This window comes from Denticeps clupeoides, chromosome 6, assembly GCF_900700375.1.
Source record: "Denticeps clupeoides chromosome 6, fDenClu1.1, whole genome shotgun sequence".
Lineage (NCBI taxonomy): Eukaryota > Metazoa > Chordata > Actinopteri > Clupeiformes > Denticipitidae > Denticeps > Denticeps clupeoides.
Genome location: NC_041712.1, coordinates 18,545,875 through 18,561,699, shown reverse-complemented (window position 1 = coordinate 18,561,699; position 15,825 = coordinate 18,545,875). Strand labels below are relative to the sequence as shown.

Sequence of the window (15,825 nt, the reverse complement as noted above, 5' to 3'; positions counted from 1 at the left end):
ACTCTCTCAATCCCTCTCTTTCTGAAAGGGACAAGGGGCTTACTACAGAAACTAGAGTGTGTCGCAAAATGCAAGCTACATCATGCCGTAGCCTTGATGTATCATTTTTCACAAAAGAAAAGAGGCAAATACTGCAGATAACGGACCACACTGGTAGTGCACTTTCTCTCCATGTGCACACTCTGCTGTTTGCGTCTGTGCCAAACGAGGCATCACACCTCTTTATCATCCATCACCATGGGGATGCCTCAGAACCCTCAGATCAATAGAGAACCACAACCACAAGAGCCACACATCACAGACTGCAGAGTGTCGATGCGTCCCGGGGCCTGGAACTGGATGCCACCTGCATAAAGAGGGAATCCTGTCTGAAAATTGGATTTAGTTAAAGGTGGATTTAAAAATCTGGTTCGAGAACCCCCTGTTGGAGTCTATGGGTCATTAATTTCGTTTCCACTATAGTCTTGCATGGTTCAAGCAGCATTTGGTCGGTGTTAATTGAGCATGATGCATAATGTTGTGCACGACAGGTCTGTTGTCGCTGTTGTGTTTTGATGATGCTGATCCCTTTTTGGGGATCAATAAAGTTCTTACATTTGTTCGTGCGCCTGTGATTTTGCCCCTAACTTCACCAAGCGATTATCAATAATAGCTGAGGATGAAAAGGCCACTGTTTGTGTATGCTGGAGCGACGCCGGAAAGGTAACTCAGCCATCGGCTCTTGGTTCATGTTACGGCAACATTTTAAAAATGTCACAGAATGAGAGCTCTAGCGCAACATGAGCATTTTTATTCTTCACACGTGCTGTGCTTGCACATGGACTCACATACAGCCGAAATTACAGCAGGTGGGTGTGTGTGTGTATATATGCGAGTGTGTGTATGTGTGCTTTGGCAAAAAATCACTAGACTTGTCTCATGTTACCTTATACGTGTCTAATTTAAAAGGCTTGCACCATAATTACCTAATTATATTTACTTTCAGACATACTCTCTCGCAGTGTATGGCAAACAAAATAATGTTTGTGATTAGAAAAGTGAACTGAATATAAGTAAGTGTATTAACTCATTAGTAAAGCAAATGAAGTCATTAGAGTGCTGTGTGGAATTGCAATCGGGCACGGTGTGTGTTTTGGAGCTCTGGGAATGCTTTATTTAGGCCTAGACTTCTCTTTCTCCTACACTCCCAGAGAAAGAAACGCTGCCATTTTAAGTTCACTCTTCTTAATAATAAAAGTCAACATTAATGAGATAAAGGAAACAGTCCATATACATCATTGTAATTTTGACGTGCATTATTATGAAGAAGAAAAGTGTTTTGAACAGCATTTAGCTAAAACAGCATAAAAATAACGTCACATTAATAACCTCTATACTGAATGATGCTATCAGACAGATACAATATGACGTCAAGTATTACACTACACAGTACTGAGTATACAGTTAATCACCAACATCAAAATATGACATACAGTCATACTTGTCTTCTCTGCTTTAAACTTGAGCATGTTCCTTAGTATGTTTTAATATGAATATGAACCACTAAATAAAAGAATCTAGATAAAAACTTGGGTGGTGTGGCAATTAGAAACGTGGCCTTACACTTCAGTTAGACAGATAAAAATTGACCTGAAGATGTTCATTTTAAATGAAGATGTTTTATTTTCTTTTACTACAGTCATATTTTGAAGCTGGTGATGTAGATTAATCTGGCGGTTAATTTACCATTAGCACCTTCGAGTGTACACTAACAGTCAAACGTTTACACACCTACTCTTTGGCGGCCTTGGGGACTAAAATGGAGTCTGTTTTGAAGAATCCAATGCAAGGAACATATTCAATATTTTTTGTAGCAGTATAAAGTGAAGAATGTTTGATGAATGAGTTTTTTCAGTGTTGCCTCTTTTTACCTTCATGGCGGCTTTGTTCACTATTGTCATCATCAAAAGCTGCTTCATGAGATGCTCATTATCGTGTGTGAATGATAAGAAAGTGTTCAGCATAAACCTTCAGGACTGTTGGAAACCGACTTCAGGTGGTGGAGAGAAGCCAAGAGTGTGAAATCTCCCTGCTTTGGATGTTCAACTTTTCAAATGTTCAACATTTGTTTTATTTTTGTTTGTGATATCTAATAGTCCTGTGTCTTCGGTTTTGCTTTATAGTGCATAAAATGCAAGACCCATAAATGAGTAGATGCATCCAAACTTTTGACTGGTAATGTAAAGTCCATTAAATCATTATTACATCTGTCACCCGTTCCTTCATTATAAACTAAGGAATCAGATTTGTGCCAAAATTTGGAAACAAAACTTTCCTGATATTAAACAAAAATACGACGTTGAAATGTAAAATAAGAGGTTTAATGTTTGACAATGTACGTTTTTGCTTATATCACACTCTTTTTCAGTTGCTCTGATTGTGAAACACAGCACAGAACACACAACGAAATGTATCCTCTGCTTTAACCATTTGTTCAGTGGCACCTTGGAGGATCAGGATTCGAACCGGCAACCTTCTGATCACGGGTCCGCTTCCTTAACCGCTAGGCCACCACTACCCCAGTTGATCGTGTGCACACGATTAAATACATTTACATTTACATATAAGGCATTTGGCCCATATCCAGAGCGACTTACAACATGCTTTCAAGTTACCATCTCCGTCTTGGCCCCTCGGTGGTGGAATAAACTTCCCCTCGAGGTCAGAACAGCTCAGTCACTGAGCACCTTCAAACGACAGCTCAAGACCTTCCTCTTTAGAGAATATTTAGATTAAATTGTAATTTTCTTGTTGTCAAACTTTGTGTACAGAATCTACAACAGAGTGAATAAAATAGATGTATTCATAGTTGGGGTCCTAGTGAACCAGAATTGATCTCTTCATCGATGGTAACTTAAGCACGTTGTAAGTCGCTCTGGATAAGGGCGTCTGCCAAATGCCGTAAATGTAAATGTAAGAGAACAATTCTGGTTCACTAGGACCCCCAACTATGAATACAATCTTTTTATTCACTCTGTTGTAGATTCTGCAGTCTAGATGAACGTCTTCCTTTTACCTTCAGAGATGGAGGGACCAGGCGAGCAGTACTGGAGGCTCGGTGTATACGAGGTGCAGTGCGAGGTGTAATAAGGGCTGTGAGGTAGGATGGAGCTACTCCATGTTTGGCTTTGTAGGCCAGCATCAGTTGATCGTATGATCGTATGATGTGTATGATCACGATGTGATCCATATGTGTTCGCTAATAGCCGATGCTGCTCTGCGCGTTCTTGAAGCCCACGTATCTCGATGAGTGATAGGGTTCCTGGGAACGGAGCTGTCACTCAAACACCTGCTGTCCTACATGCGAGGATTGCACCAGAAGTCCAACTGCATTCCCAGGCAGCGTAACCGCAAAGCGGGGCGGAGACTGAGTTTCTCAGCATGCATCTCGTTTTGCTCAGCCATGTTGTATTTCCACATGTGTCATTTGTCATTAAGAAGCTTATTGTGTAAAGTTATGTGCCGACTGTGTGCCAGCAGGGTGACTCCAGAGCGGGATTACAGAACGTCGAACTCCAGCTTTTTACAGAATTTGCCACAGGCCGCTGACGTACAGCAAGGTTACAATCTCTACAGGGTTTGCTCTGTGGGAATCCAGTTCCTTGGCACAAGCCCAGTCTCTTGTGCAATTTCACACCTGGTAGGTGTGCCGCTCTGGGCAAACCGGCTCGGGCATCTGCCAGGGTGCGGCAAGAAGGACCCAGTGCGGTGCGATCTTGATGGCTTTGATGTCCAATGTCAGGCCTCCACTGGAGGCCATTTCCTTCTTTCGGCCTGGGAGCAGTGCGCGACCGAGCGAATGTAATGAAAAAGGAAAACAGTCAACAGCACAGCCATCACGCCGTCTGCCTTTCTTTAGCCGCCCTGGTCCCTGTGGGTCAGGACCAGGGCGCTGGGCCGATGAATAAATCCATATTCAAACGCGGCACCTGTGTTCTACTTGAAGTAATAGTAATGCTGTTGTTTTATGAACGCCACAAGACGAGAAGGTGAGAAGCTAATTGGAAAAAAGGATACAGAGATGGACGGAAAAACATGAAATCAGAACATTCCAGTTGATGCAATGAAATAATAAATGCTGCATGGTGGGGGGCGGAGGGCTGGAACAGTGGCTTCTGTGATTTGGAAAAATGAGAGTGTGCAAGATTACGAACGCAAAATGTGTTTGCTTGTGCCAAGCGGGAATTGGTAATTTGCAGATGCCACCTATTATTCTGGCAAAGGACCAAAGAAATCAGTGTATAAAAAAATATCCATTAACAAGGAGAATCTATATGGCTCTTATGGCTCATACAGAAATGACTGCTCGTAATTTCCATATTTAGGATAATCTGAAAATGATCACAATAAATGTATTTGTCTTTTAAAGTGAAAGTGTATTGTATAATTGACATTTAGTTTTTTTTTCTTTCTTATTCACGTTTTTTACAGTTTTCATTATTTTTATATATGTATTTATTTATATTTATTATTTTTTGTCAATGCTGTATTGTAGCAAAATTTTATCTTAAATGTGTGTATGTGTGCCTGTAGACAATTTGGGACAATGGGCAATGGTCACTTGTACACCCCCCCACCACCACCACCACCTCACCAACAGGTGACTCCAAACTCCTTAAACTTTGCTGAACGTAAGTAAAGTGAGTCATGCTGCTCCTCGGCAAGATTGCAGACATGATGTATTAAATAATCAGAGGCTGACTGCTGCAAATATAAAAAAAAAAGAAAAAAATCTGAAAAATCTGTTAGCAGTCAGACTCTAATGCGCTCAGCATGTGCCAAAATCTGGCATAAGGCAAGAATTTATGAGATGTCAAGTAATTGTGGTTTAAAAATAGGCCTGGTGGGATATATACCAATCCTAAGGCTGTCTGGCGATGGGCACAGCTTCCGTTCTATTTCGCATCATTAAACTCCACCGGCTTCATCAGGTAACGTGCTGTAAATTCTTCGCCGGTCAGTTTGTGAGCCGTCCTGTCAGGCTGTCCTGTGGTCCCTGTCCCCATCTCTCCACCACTGGAGGGTGCTGCTGTATTAGTTCTGGCTAATGAACTAAGCTTTCTTTATCGGGGTGAACTTAAAAGAATTAACCTGTCTTATTAATACTAACATAAACATCTGGAATGCAGAGCCCTGCAGCCCTATTAAATAGAGTTAGCACACCAAGGTCTCTCGTCTTTTTTATGACTGTACTCCTCTACGTACATTGAGACCGGAGTGCTGCAGTCCTGGGTGTACATTCTCGTTTGTACGATGAATTCTACACACGAATAGATGACATGAAAACACAATGACGGTAAAAAACAATGTTTAGAGAAGCCCAGTCCAATCCCACGAAGGCTGAAATGACTTGAGACCTTGTCTATCGGTTTTCTCCCGCTAAACTCCTCTGTGTCAGTCTTAATGAGGGTTCCCGAGACGGAACGTGATCAAAGAGCTCCGGAGTCTGTTTTTAATCACACAGGAGCTTTTCATGTGCTGAGCACATCCACACAAAGCCAAACCAACTCCACACCCCTGGTCAGGATTTCTTTTTTTTCTGTCTCGATATCCAGGCCTTCCTCCTTTCTGACGTGCATTGTCTGGCTCAGAGTGGTGTTTGTCAGGAAAATGGGCTTCTCGGTCGTGAGACTGTTTACATGACCAGCGTTTGTGCCTTTTATTTGTCTTATGTCTTCCCTTCGATGGACACAACAACAATAGGGACAAGTTTCATACAAAAACCATTATGCCAGTGTTTACTGTGGCATGGCATGTCTTTGTGGATCAGTGTGTGTGTGTGTGTGTGTGTGTGTGTGTTGAGGGAGAAAGTCAGGGGTTGGGAATTTTGCGGCATGTTAAATTGCCAAATTCCACCCATTCTAAACAAACACAAAGCGCCCTCACACTGTATTCAGAGAATAAACCGCTAAGGCTCTGAATAATTTTGCATATTTTGTCAACTTCAAAAAAAAAAAAATGTCTACCTAGGTCTGATCCTAGCTGCATCAGCGTTTCACAAATGGCAAAGATTTACTCTGGCAAATGCAAATTGTTGTACACCGCCCGCAGATATAATTCTTCATGTCTGTAGGAGATGTACGGCACGTGGGGGTGAGGGGGTCAGGACCGAAGCGGCAGGATTAAGCGTCTGGTTGAGGCAAAGTACAGTGCGGCAAGGTGACTCTGGACAACTCTGACTCACTTATCATGTGACCTTGCCGTGCGATCCTAACAATGAAATAGTGATCAGTGTATCAATCAATATTACTCAATAACATCCATTGAACGGTTCCCTGCAATTCCCATCTTCTTCGGGGATTTTCTGCACCCCACCAACCCACCCCCTCACAGACACACACACACACACACACACAACAGACAAAAAGATGATGAAAATAGTTGCGAGCAGAGGTGTGCACTTCAACAGAGGATTGTGGCGCTTTAATTTTATTTTATTTTTTTTTTTTTTGGGGGGGGGGGGGGGGGGGTAAATCTGTCAATAGCAATTCCCGTCGTTCTGTTTTGAAGCCGAACAGAATGAAAAAACAAGGGCAGATGACGTACGTGTGTGTGTGTGTGTACTGTACAGAGTAATGTTTTGGGTGTATTAGGAAGGAAATTGGATCTTTTTACTTCCTGTATTTTGGAGTGGCTGGGGGTCTGGCTGTGTTAGGAACCCGGTGTTAAAGGAACAATTTCGCACTGCGTATGTGTGTGTGTGTGTGTGTGTGTGAGAGAGAGAGAGACAGCTCCCACTTTCTAAACATCCTGGTTCTGTACCTAGAAGCTGTGCGTTCTGCCACGGCTGTCCTTCTGTTATCCGCTCTGAAACAATCGCAGGAATTAATGGGAACATTTCTTTATCCCATCTCTCTCTTTCAGTTTCACACACACACACACACACACACACACACACACACATTCCCTAATCCTTCATACTGAATATCCTGCACTGTGGAGCCTCTCCCCCAGCTCGGTGTGGCCCTCATCGTCCTGCTGCACAGCCCCTTGGCCCTTCTCAGACTTCCCCTCCATTTGTCATCGTGATGCATTTACCTGCTGTCGGCCCCTTCGGGCACGTTCCGCGCAGGGACGTCACCCTCGCATTCCCAAAATGCCCCAGCAATTCCTGACGAGCGGAGTGCAAAAGGCACCACCTCCAGACCTTTGCTCCGGCGATTGCTCAACCGTAGGTCGGCGATTGATGCATTGTGTTTTCCGTCCCCCTCTGATCATTTTGAGCTCCGCCACCATTCACACACTGATAGCACCTTCACTGATAGCAAACAGTGATTATTGATGCGGCTCCTGCTCTAGTACATGCTGGACAAGCTGTTATCTAATTGCTGAGCGAGAGGGGTCATTATTCTGCTCAACGGTGTTGGTTTTAAAGAAGGACCGCCGGCAAACGTGCGTTTGTGGCTTCGGACGTTGTGCATGTACGCATGTATGGATATTTGTTTGAATGTGCACATCGTGGGTTGAAGTTTATGTGTGTATCTTCATGTGTATATGTGTGTCTATGCATTGTTGTTTGTAAGTTTGTGTATATGTATGTGTGTGGGTGTGTGTTTGTGAAATGCACAAAAAAATTTGCCAAAGCACTTCAGCTGCCCCTTCAGTCAGTCATTGTTTCGCTCTTTTCTTGTTCCTGCTTCTCGAGACCAGTAATTTCCTGCCATTTCCTTGAAATCTGTAATGATGTGTGTGTGTGTGTGTGTGTGTGTGTGGGTGGGTGGGTGGGTGGAGGTAATATTAAATATTTTTAAAAAATCATCCGTCCTGTTGTGTTTTTGGGCTGTTAATCCTGAATCCTGCTGTTGATTAAGATTGGTCTTATGTTTCCATGTTATTAACATTATTCTTCCCATCAGGGGTCTAACGGTTTGTAATGTCTCCTTTAAGTCAGAGGGAATAATAATAATAATAGTGTTTTAAAACCCATGCCACAAGCAGCAGTGTCATAGCCCATAGTGTGGGGGGAGAAAAGCGCTTTCTGTTCCACTGTCAAAAGTGTCATCTAAACATTTCGTTTTCAGATGTACAGATAAAGAGCCGGGTTTACCCCAGACTTCCACTGACATCTATTTTATTTCTTCTTTGCTCTTTTTATTAACTCTGCCTGTTCTTAATTTGCCACCGAATGCCATTCGAGCACAGTGGTGCGGATGAAATGCGGTTAGGTAATAACTTCGTCAAAAGAGTCCAATTAACCACAACCTGTGATTAAAAAAAAAACCTCCTCCCGTAGGAAAACCGGGTCCAAGGGGAAAGAAAAGAAACGAACATTTGGACATTTGGATCTTGCGGGAAGATGAGGGCAGCTCGGTCGGGGCGCTTCTCTTAATGACATCACGCAGTAAAGTCCGCGCATCGACCGCGCCACTTTCAGCTGCAGACTCAGCTGTCCAGCGTGGGCAGGGCTGTCCAGACTTCCACGAACTCCCGCCGAACGATGGGCTTCGTCGGTGGAACCCGCTGTCCCCGCTGCGAGCCCGGACCGTCGCGCTGTGTAAGTAACTCGGTTAAAATCACGTGGATTTGCCATCTAAACGGGCGGCAATTTGTTAACGCGCACATCCCAGATTTGGCGTCAACTTTCCCGCTTTATAAAGGTTCCTTGTTAACCGCCTTTTTACGAGCGTTTTCTTTATTTTCGCGCGTCTAATGTCGTCCTACGCGGCCCGTCCGGCCCGTCCGGCCGGAGCGCACCGCGGACCCGCGCGATGGGCAGCGGCGGGCAAACGGCGCCCCCTGGCGGCGGAGCGTCGTGGCGTCCCGCTGTTACATTTCATTACATTTACAGCATTTATCAGACGCCCTTATCCAGAGCGACTTACAATCAGTAGTTACAGGGACAGTCTCCCTGGAGCAATTTAGGGTTAAGTGTCTTGCTCAGGGACACAATGGTAGTAAGTGGGATTCGAACCCGGGTCTTCTGGTTCATAGGCGAGTGTGTTACCCACTAGGCTACTACCACCCTGCCACGCTGTCCTCGCAGGCCCGTCGCCTGTGATCAATACGACATGCAAATGGCACTGCAGCCTTTCACGGCGCGTGTGCAGATTTAAAGATTCGGTCCAGTTGTGAAGTTATTGCTTGAGGAGTGTGCTGGAGAATTTTTGGCCGAATGTTTCGTCACACCTCCGCAACGAAGGAACATACACATGACATGACTACACAAATCATACTTCATTTATCTCTGACATCAGCTGTTTTGGTTAAGCTATTGGTCTTAGATACAGTATCAAAAGAATGACTCAAAGTCCTATGGGTAACAGATCTGCAAAGACTTCACGTTTTATGTTTCATATATGTTCACAGTATGCATTTGACGGTCTCCTGGAGTGTAAAAAATTCAACACACCTTTTGAAGGTGTGTTGAATGTGAGATTTAAATACGTTGTTAGTGAGACAACACTTGCAACACTGATAAGAGAGTCAGTGTTTGCTCAGGCTGCTCAGGTGACCTGTCACAGTGGGACATGGGTAGTCAGGTAAATAATAGTGAAGGACTCTTGGACATTCTTTGTTTCTACTAGAGAATGAAGACACAACTACACTGCTGGTGTTGAAGTCCAATCTCTGATGTCAGGAGGCCCTGCTGCAGCCTTAAATCTGATCATCAGAAATTCAATCAGCTCTGCCAGAAGCCAGAAAAATGAATTGGGTCGATTCAGTGCTGGCTGTCCCTGCAATCTGTCCTCCTCCTCCTCCTCCTCCTCCTCCGCCTCCACCACCACCACCACCACCTCCTCTTCTTCCTACCCCATCCTTCCCATTTCCACTGGACTCACCAAAGTGGCCCAAGCTGCGAAAGCTGAACTGGGATCGCATCCCGGAGGAGCGTGTGGTTGGCCGAAGGACAGTGTGGACTGGATCAGACGAGTTCCACATCGATGTCACCTCACTGGATGAGCTCTTCAGTCAGAAAACCAACCGCGACCTGAGGAAAGCGTCTGTGACGAGGCTGAGCTCCCTCCAGACCCCCACATCGCCTCCCAAGAGTCCAGTGGAGAAGGTAGGTGGGGTGTTCAGGCAACAGCATAATCTGTCATGCTGGTCTGCTTTTGTCAGTATAAAACGTGTTATATAATTTCTGCAAGAAATTCACCATTCAATAACAAGCACAGTGTGCACTTGATTCAGGACCTCTGCACTGTGAGAGACATTTATTGATACAAATAAAGTAAAATACAGACCCATTACGGTTAACTCTTTATCACCGTATATTGACTTACATATATGCATCTACCAGGTTTCGATTCTGGACGGGAAGCGCAGTTTGAATATCAGCATTTTCCTACGCCAGTTCAAGAGGTGGGCTGTGTCCAAGGACCCCTTCCTTCTCATTTGGACGTGCTTGAGGTGTTTAAGGTAGCATGTGACCGCCTTGTGTTATCTGACCCGCAGCGCCACGCAGGAGATCGTTGAGGATGTGCGACTGAGCCGGGGACAGCGCTATGGTGCTGAGAAGTTGAACGAGCTGTGCAAGCTGCTGCCTGATGCCGATGAGGTATCGCTTGTGTGGCCGTACTTTTATTAGTTGTGTTATTTTACATGAATTTGTGCGTGTGTGCAATGCAGAATTTATGTATTTTATCTGTGTACAGTATGCATTATATAACATGTCTATACAATAAGACAAATGTGTGTGTTTGCATGTGTAGGTAAAGAGACTGAGGGCATTTCGGGGTGAGATCAGTCAGCTAGAGCAGCCCGACCTCTTCATGTTTCTCCTGGTGGAGGTTCCTCGGTAGGTTACTCCTTACTGTCTTCTTCCTTTTAAAAGTTCATACCTACAGCTTCGAGTTCATGTTCACAGCTTTATTTTTATTTATTTATTCATTTTTTAAAACTATATTAATCTTAAAGGAAATTGCTTCTCTGCTTTTAGTGAGAGTGGGCAGCCATGGCAGGCACTCGGGGAGCAGTGTGTGGGGAGAATGCTTTTGCTCAGTAGCACCTAAGCGGATCGGGATTAGTCATTTATTTATTTATTTGTCTCTGTGTGTGTGTGTGTATGACCAATATATAGATATTGTCATATATATATATATATATATATATATATATATATATATATGTGTGTGTGTGTGTGTGTGTGTGTGTGTGTGTGTGTGTGTGTGTGTGTGTGTGTGTATATACACACAGCAGTGCACGTACAGTGGACAAGGCACAATGAGATTCCTACTTGAATGCTTCTCCACAGCCATGACAATTAACAGCTGACATTTAACAATGAAAATTTTAGCTGTGCAACATCACAATGATTCCAGTACATTCCGACTATTTGCACAGTTTCTCTCTTAATTTTTGATCCAGTTATCTACTTATCGGCGTTCTCTGTCCTGCTGCACATTCTGCAGGTATCGTCTGCGTCTTGATGCTATGATTCTGAAGGAAGACTTCGACCCCGCCATGGCATCTGTCTGTGAATCGGCACATTACCTGATGACAGCGGCAACGGGTAGGTCACGAGTCTACAGCACGACTGCTACAGCCCAATCCATTCTACCCTTGACTCCTGTTTGCAAAGGCCTCGTGGTAAATCTGGTCAATCTTAGAATTTTGCTTGAGGCCTTTACATTGTGCACTGTATTACAAATTAGAATGACCTTATTTTCTGACCCCTCCTCTCTCTTTCCCACTCTCGTTCTTTCAGAACTGATGAACTGTGCTGAATTGCACTCTATCCTGCGGCTGGTTCTGAAGGCCGGAAACTACATGAATGCAGTGCGTCTGTTGTTTACACCCTACCCTGTCGAACTTACATAAGGGGGTTCACAGGGTCGGTTATGAAACCCACTGATTGTTTCTCTCTGCTATTCTCCTATCATTAGGGTGGCTATGCAGGTAATGCTGCTGGATTCCACATTGCCTCGTTGCTCAAGCTGGCCGACACCAAAGCCAACAAGCCTGGCATGAACCTGCTGCACTATGTGGCCATGGTAAAATAAATAGATAAAAAAAAGAATGATTTGCAGTCATAATATCTTAAATAGCAACAACCACAGCCATTAATACTGTTTTCTATTTTACCCCTATTTCATTTTTTTTGTATTCTATGTAAAACTGAGGTCTATCTGAGACCAACTGTGTCATTATGAGTAATGATATTGAATTGAATCTGTATATGACAATTAAACCTGAACATTCCACAATGTCTTTGTCTTGCCATCTGTGCCTATCGTGGCTAATTGATTTTTTCCCCCCTCATAAACACATTATTTTATAGGAGGCCATGAAGAAAGACCCCAGTCTGCTGTCATTCCATCTCAAAATCAGCCATGTGGGTTCTGCTGCAAGGTTGGTGTCTGTCTGTCGTTGTGTATGTCTGTGTGTCTAGTGTGCTGTGTGTGTTCATTGCATTTCTCACCACCAGATTCTCAGTGGCGCTTATTCAGGAGGATCTCTCCCAGCTACGGAGCCGAGTCTTGGCTCTGCAGGCCAGTGTGGAGGATGAGGAGTGTCTGAAGCTGCAGACCAGTGCTTTTCTCCAGGTATGTAGGAATGCACCTTTTTGGGCCAGCTAATTTAGCCCGTACTTCAAGTACCCTTACTTCCAGCCCTCTAAATTTTTAAAAAGCTGAGCAGAAAATAACTGATGCGTCTTCGTTCCATCTCCATTATAAGAAAAACCCTGAGCCAGGACAAACACACTTTTCCAGTTGTTGACGGCCCCTAGGGGGATAGTTTGTATTGAACTACTTAGACTGACATAATCATGTGCCGTGCTATGCCATGTATTATAATCTGTGTGTGTGTGTATATGTAGATATATAAAAAACAATCACTTAATTAATTTCATAATTTCGTTTTTGTGCCACGCTGCTATCACTGTAATTCCATTTGTGGCACGTAGTTTTTTCCATAGAATTGGGGAAAAAAAAAAAATTAAAAATCTTGAGTCGTAAGCACACAGTAGGTAGGAGTGAACAGTAGGTATTCGCTGAACCTGCAGAGGGCACAGGAGGCATTGCTGCAGGCGGAGCTGGAGGTTGAAGCCATGCAGGGGGCCCGGCATGCCCTGGTGGACTTCTTCTGTGAGGACGACGCCACCTTTAAACTCGAGGAAGCCTGTGGCACCATCCATTTATTTCAGCAGCGTTTCCAAAGAGCCGTGCAGGTGAGCACCTCAAGAGAATTCACTCAGGAGGAAATCAGCAGGGCTGATTTGGTGTTTTGATGCCACCAAGGAAGAGTCACCACTCTTGACCAGCAATGTTTTTCCTGTGCCCTTTCAGGAGAACAAGCTCAGAGAGCAGCAGGAGCTGAGGCGAGCCGAGCGGCTACAGGCAGAAAGACCCAGAGGGAGGGTTGAGAAGCGGCGCTCCATCGCCTCCTGCTCTGCTATGGAAGCTGTGCTGGAATACTCAGGAGATGACCTGGAAGCAACGCTGGAGTCCACGCTGAAGGGAAGCATTTTCACCGCGTGGAGTCGCCGGATACAGCAGGGTGCGGAATCTCGGCGGCGGCCGGCCTTGCAGAGCCTTGCGGAGAAAATCAGTGAGGAGACGGAAGCGGCTGCTGCTCCCGTTTGCAGGGAAAGGCAGCCAGAAACGGAGCCCAAAGAGGGAGAACTTTGTCTGCCCCCCAAACCAACAGACTCACCGGCAGACCAGTCAAGGACAGAGGAACAGTCCTCTGACAGCGCCCGTTTGCTACGCGGAGTTTCCAAAACCCTCCTCTCCCTCCAGCAGCCTGCGCCAAAGGACCAGACTGAGACCCAATCATCAGTCGCAGAAACTGAGCAATCCCAGACTCAGGCCCCTGAACGTCCGGTTCCATGCGTGGGAGAGAAATGTTCTTTGGTGAGGGGCCTACGCTCCTACAAGAGCCTGGGTCCGTCTCCACACAAAACAATGTCAATGAACAAATATCCTCACTTGAGGGATGGGGAAGAAGAAGAGAGGGTGGAGACACCGCAACCCGACCGGAAGGAGACGCCATCTTTCAGCAGACTGCAGAGAGGGACGCTGCCCCGGAACTGGACCACCTCCCAGGGCACTAAGATAACTAGTCCATCAAACCTGCCCACATCCCTCAGTCGCTGCACTTCTCCTACCAGTATCCCCATCCTTTCTACATCAGCTCATTCAACACCAATCACAAGGACGCAAACCAAATCGTCATCAGTCACCTCTGCGTCCTCCAGACTTCCGTCACTACACAAGAGCACCATCCAGTCTCCTCCCTCTCCAGCCAGGCCCAGTCCAGTAGAGCCCAGAAGGGCAGGTGCACTGCCAGAAAAAGCAGCAGCCTCAGGACTCCAGGCCAGGAAGTCTAATCCACTGAGACGCCTCCTGGAGAGAACAAAACCTGACAGAGAGAAAGAAGACAAGAGCAAAGCAAAAGACAGACAGAAGAGCAAAGACAGAGAGGAGAGGGAGAAGAAGGACAGGTGTGTAGAAAGTGAGGCAAAAGAACACAACAAAGCAGGGAAGGGGAAATGTAAAGTGAAACAGAGCTCACCAGAGATGGAGGCATCAGGGGGTTCCACTCTGAGAGTACGGCAATCCCAGGTCCCGGTTCCTTACACTCAGCGGCTCCCTCGCGTCTTACAAAGCTCCATGTTCACCACGGCTAAAGCCCTGCGGTCTGCTGTAATAGCTGCTGCCTCCAGACATACCAAAAGCAGTGAGACTTCAGGCCTCAAGTCTTCAGCATCACGCATCCCGGGACCTGCATCTTCTCAGCGGCCACTCTCTCCTGGAAGAGATAAGGCCCAATGACATTGTGCCATATCTTAACCATTGAAATGAGACTTAAGAGTGTTGCAGAACCGCATTTGGTACGAGCAACATGTAAAATAAAATGCCTTTTTTTAGAAAGTAGTTTATGAATTCTGACAGGCTTTTGTAAAACCCTTTATGTTCTCTCAAAGTGTTTCTGTCCAACAGTTTCAGTGCTTAAAACATGCATTCACCTCACGTCTAGAGCATCAACTCAACCTCCTGCTGTTCTACATTGAACGCTGAGTGATCATCTGCAGAACAAGGAGCTCATGAAATGCTCCAGTTTAATCGTGTCTGGGAACCTTTAGATCTTGTTATCCCCGCTGAGATATTAATATCCCTCCAGATTCCAATATATACAATGTGTTAAACTTCACAATCCATCTGGGATTGGAAGAACCATCCTGAAGCAGCATGCACATTGGACTGGCTTATTGTATCGCTAACAAGACATATTTATGTTCATCAGAACAGATACATACGTTTCGTTTGGCAGCAGGGAACATGAACCATGCTCAGGGTGCATTCAGATGTCCTTCAAAGTCCAGGCCCTTAGTAGGGAGTCACTTAAGTCCAGAATGTGGCACATTTCCCCAGGATGTTTCTAAAAATGTGCCAACGGAAGAGATTAAGAGGGGAGAGGAAAGTCAGTCAAAATATGTGTGTAAGAGGACGAAGGAACTGCTAAATGGGTGTGGAGAGGAAGGGAAGTTGGAAGTTTGAAAGCAAAAGCAAGTAGAAGCAAGTGCTCCTGGGGCTCTTTTACAAATACTGTGCTGTATGTCTATTTAAAAAATAAACGTTTCTGCTTCATGGATTACCTCTGCTGTCTTGTATCAGAATTCTTTGGTGATTTTTATCGATCTTCAACAATTATTCAACGGTTAAAAACCAAAGGTTAAACATACTAGCATGCTGGGTGACATGGCAGGAAAATGTGTTTGTCGAGAACAGGAACACATGTCTCATTTAATTATTTTTCCCAGCTAATTGTTTGCGCAGTTAAATCACCTGTAACCGCGGCTCACGCTAAATGTGAAGACTACAACTCCCAGAGTCCATTGCG

General features: G+C 45.0%; 1 protein-coding gene across 1 annotated transcript; it reads left to right on the top strand.

Moving 5' to 3' along the window:
- The first annotated feature begins 8,211 nt into the window (after positions 1-8,211).
- Positions 8,212-15,576, top strand: LOC114792084 (FH2 domain-containing protein 1-like). Its single transcript, XM_028982941.1, has 12 exons — positions 8,212-8,533; positions 9,564-10,042; positions 10,280-10,341; positions 10,435-10,537; positions 10,692-10,777; positions 11,391-11,491; positions 11,687-11,757; positions 11,865-11,972; positions 12,260-12,330; positions 12,407-12,524; positions 12,986-13,150; positions 13,269-15,576. Exons 2-12 carry the CDS (start codon positions 9,683-9,685, stop codon positions 14,754-14,756), a joined length of 2,733 nt encoding a protein of 910 aa, XP_028838774.1. The 5' UTR covers positions 8,212-8,533; positions 9,564-9,682; the 3' UTR covers positions 14,757-15,576.
- Positions 15,577-15,825: the final 249 nt, after the last annotated feature.

Coding starts and splice junctions, on each gene's coding strand:
- LOC114792084 (XM_028982941.1), top strand. CDS start 9,683: ATGAATTGGGTCGATTCAGTGCTGGCTGTCCCTGCAATCTGTCCTCCT. Junction 10,043..10,279: donor CCAAGAGTCCAGTGGAGAAG/GTAGGTGGGGTG, acceptor TGCATCTACCAG/GTTTCGATTCTGGACGGGAA. Junction 11,492..11,686: donor CCTGATGACAGCGGCAACGG/GTAGGTCACGAG, acceptor TCGTTCTTTCAG/AACTGATGAACTGTGCTGAA.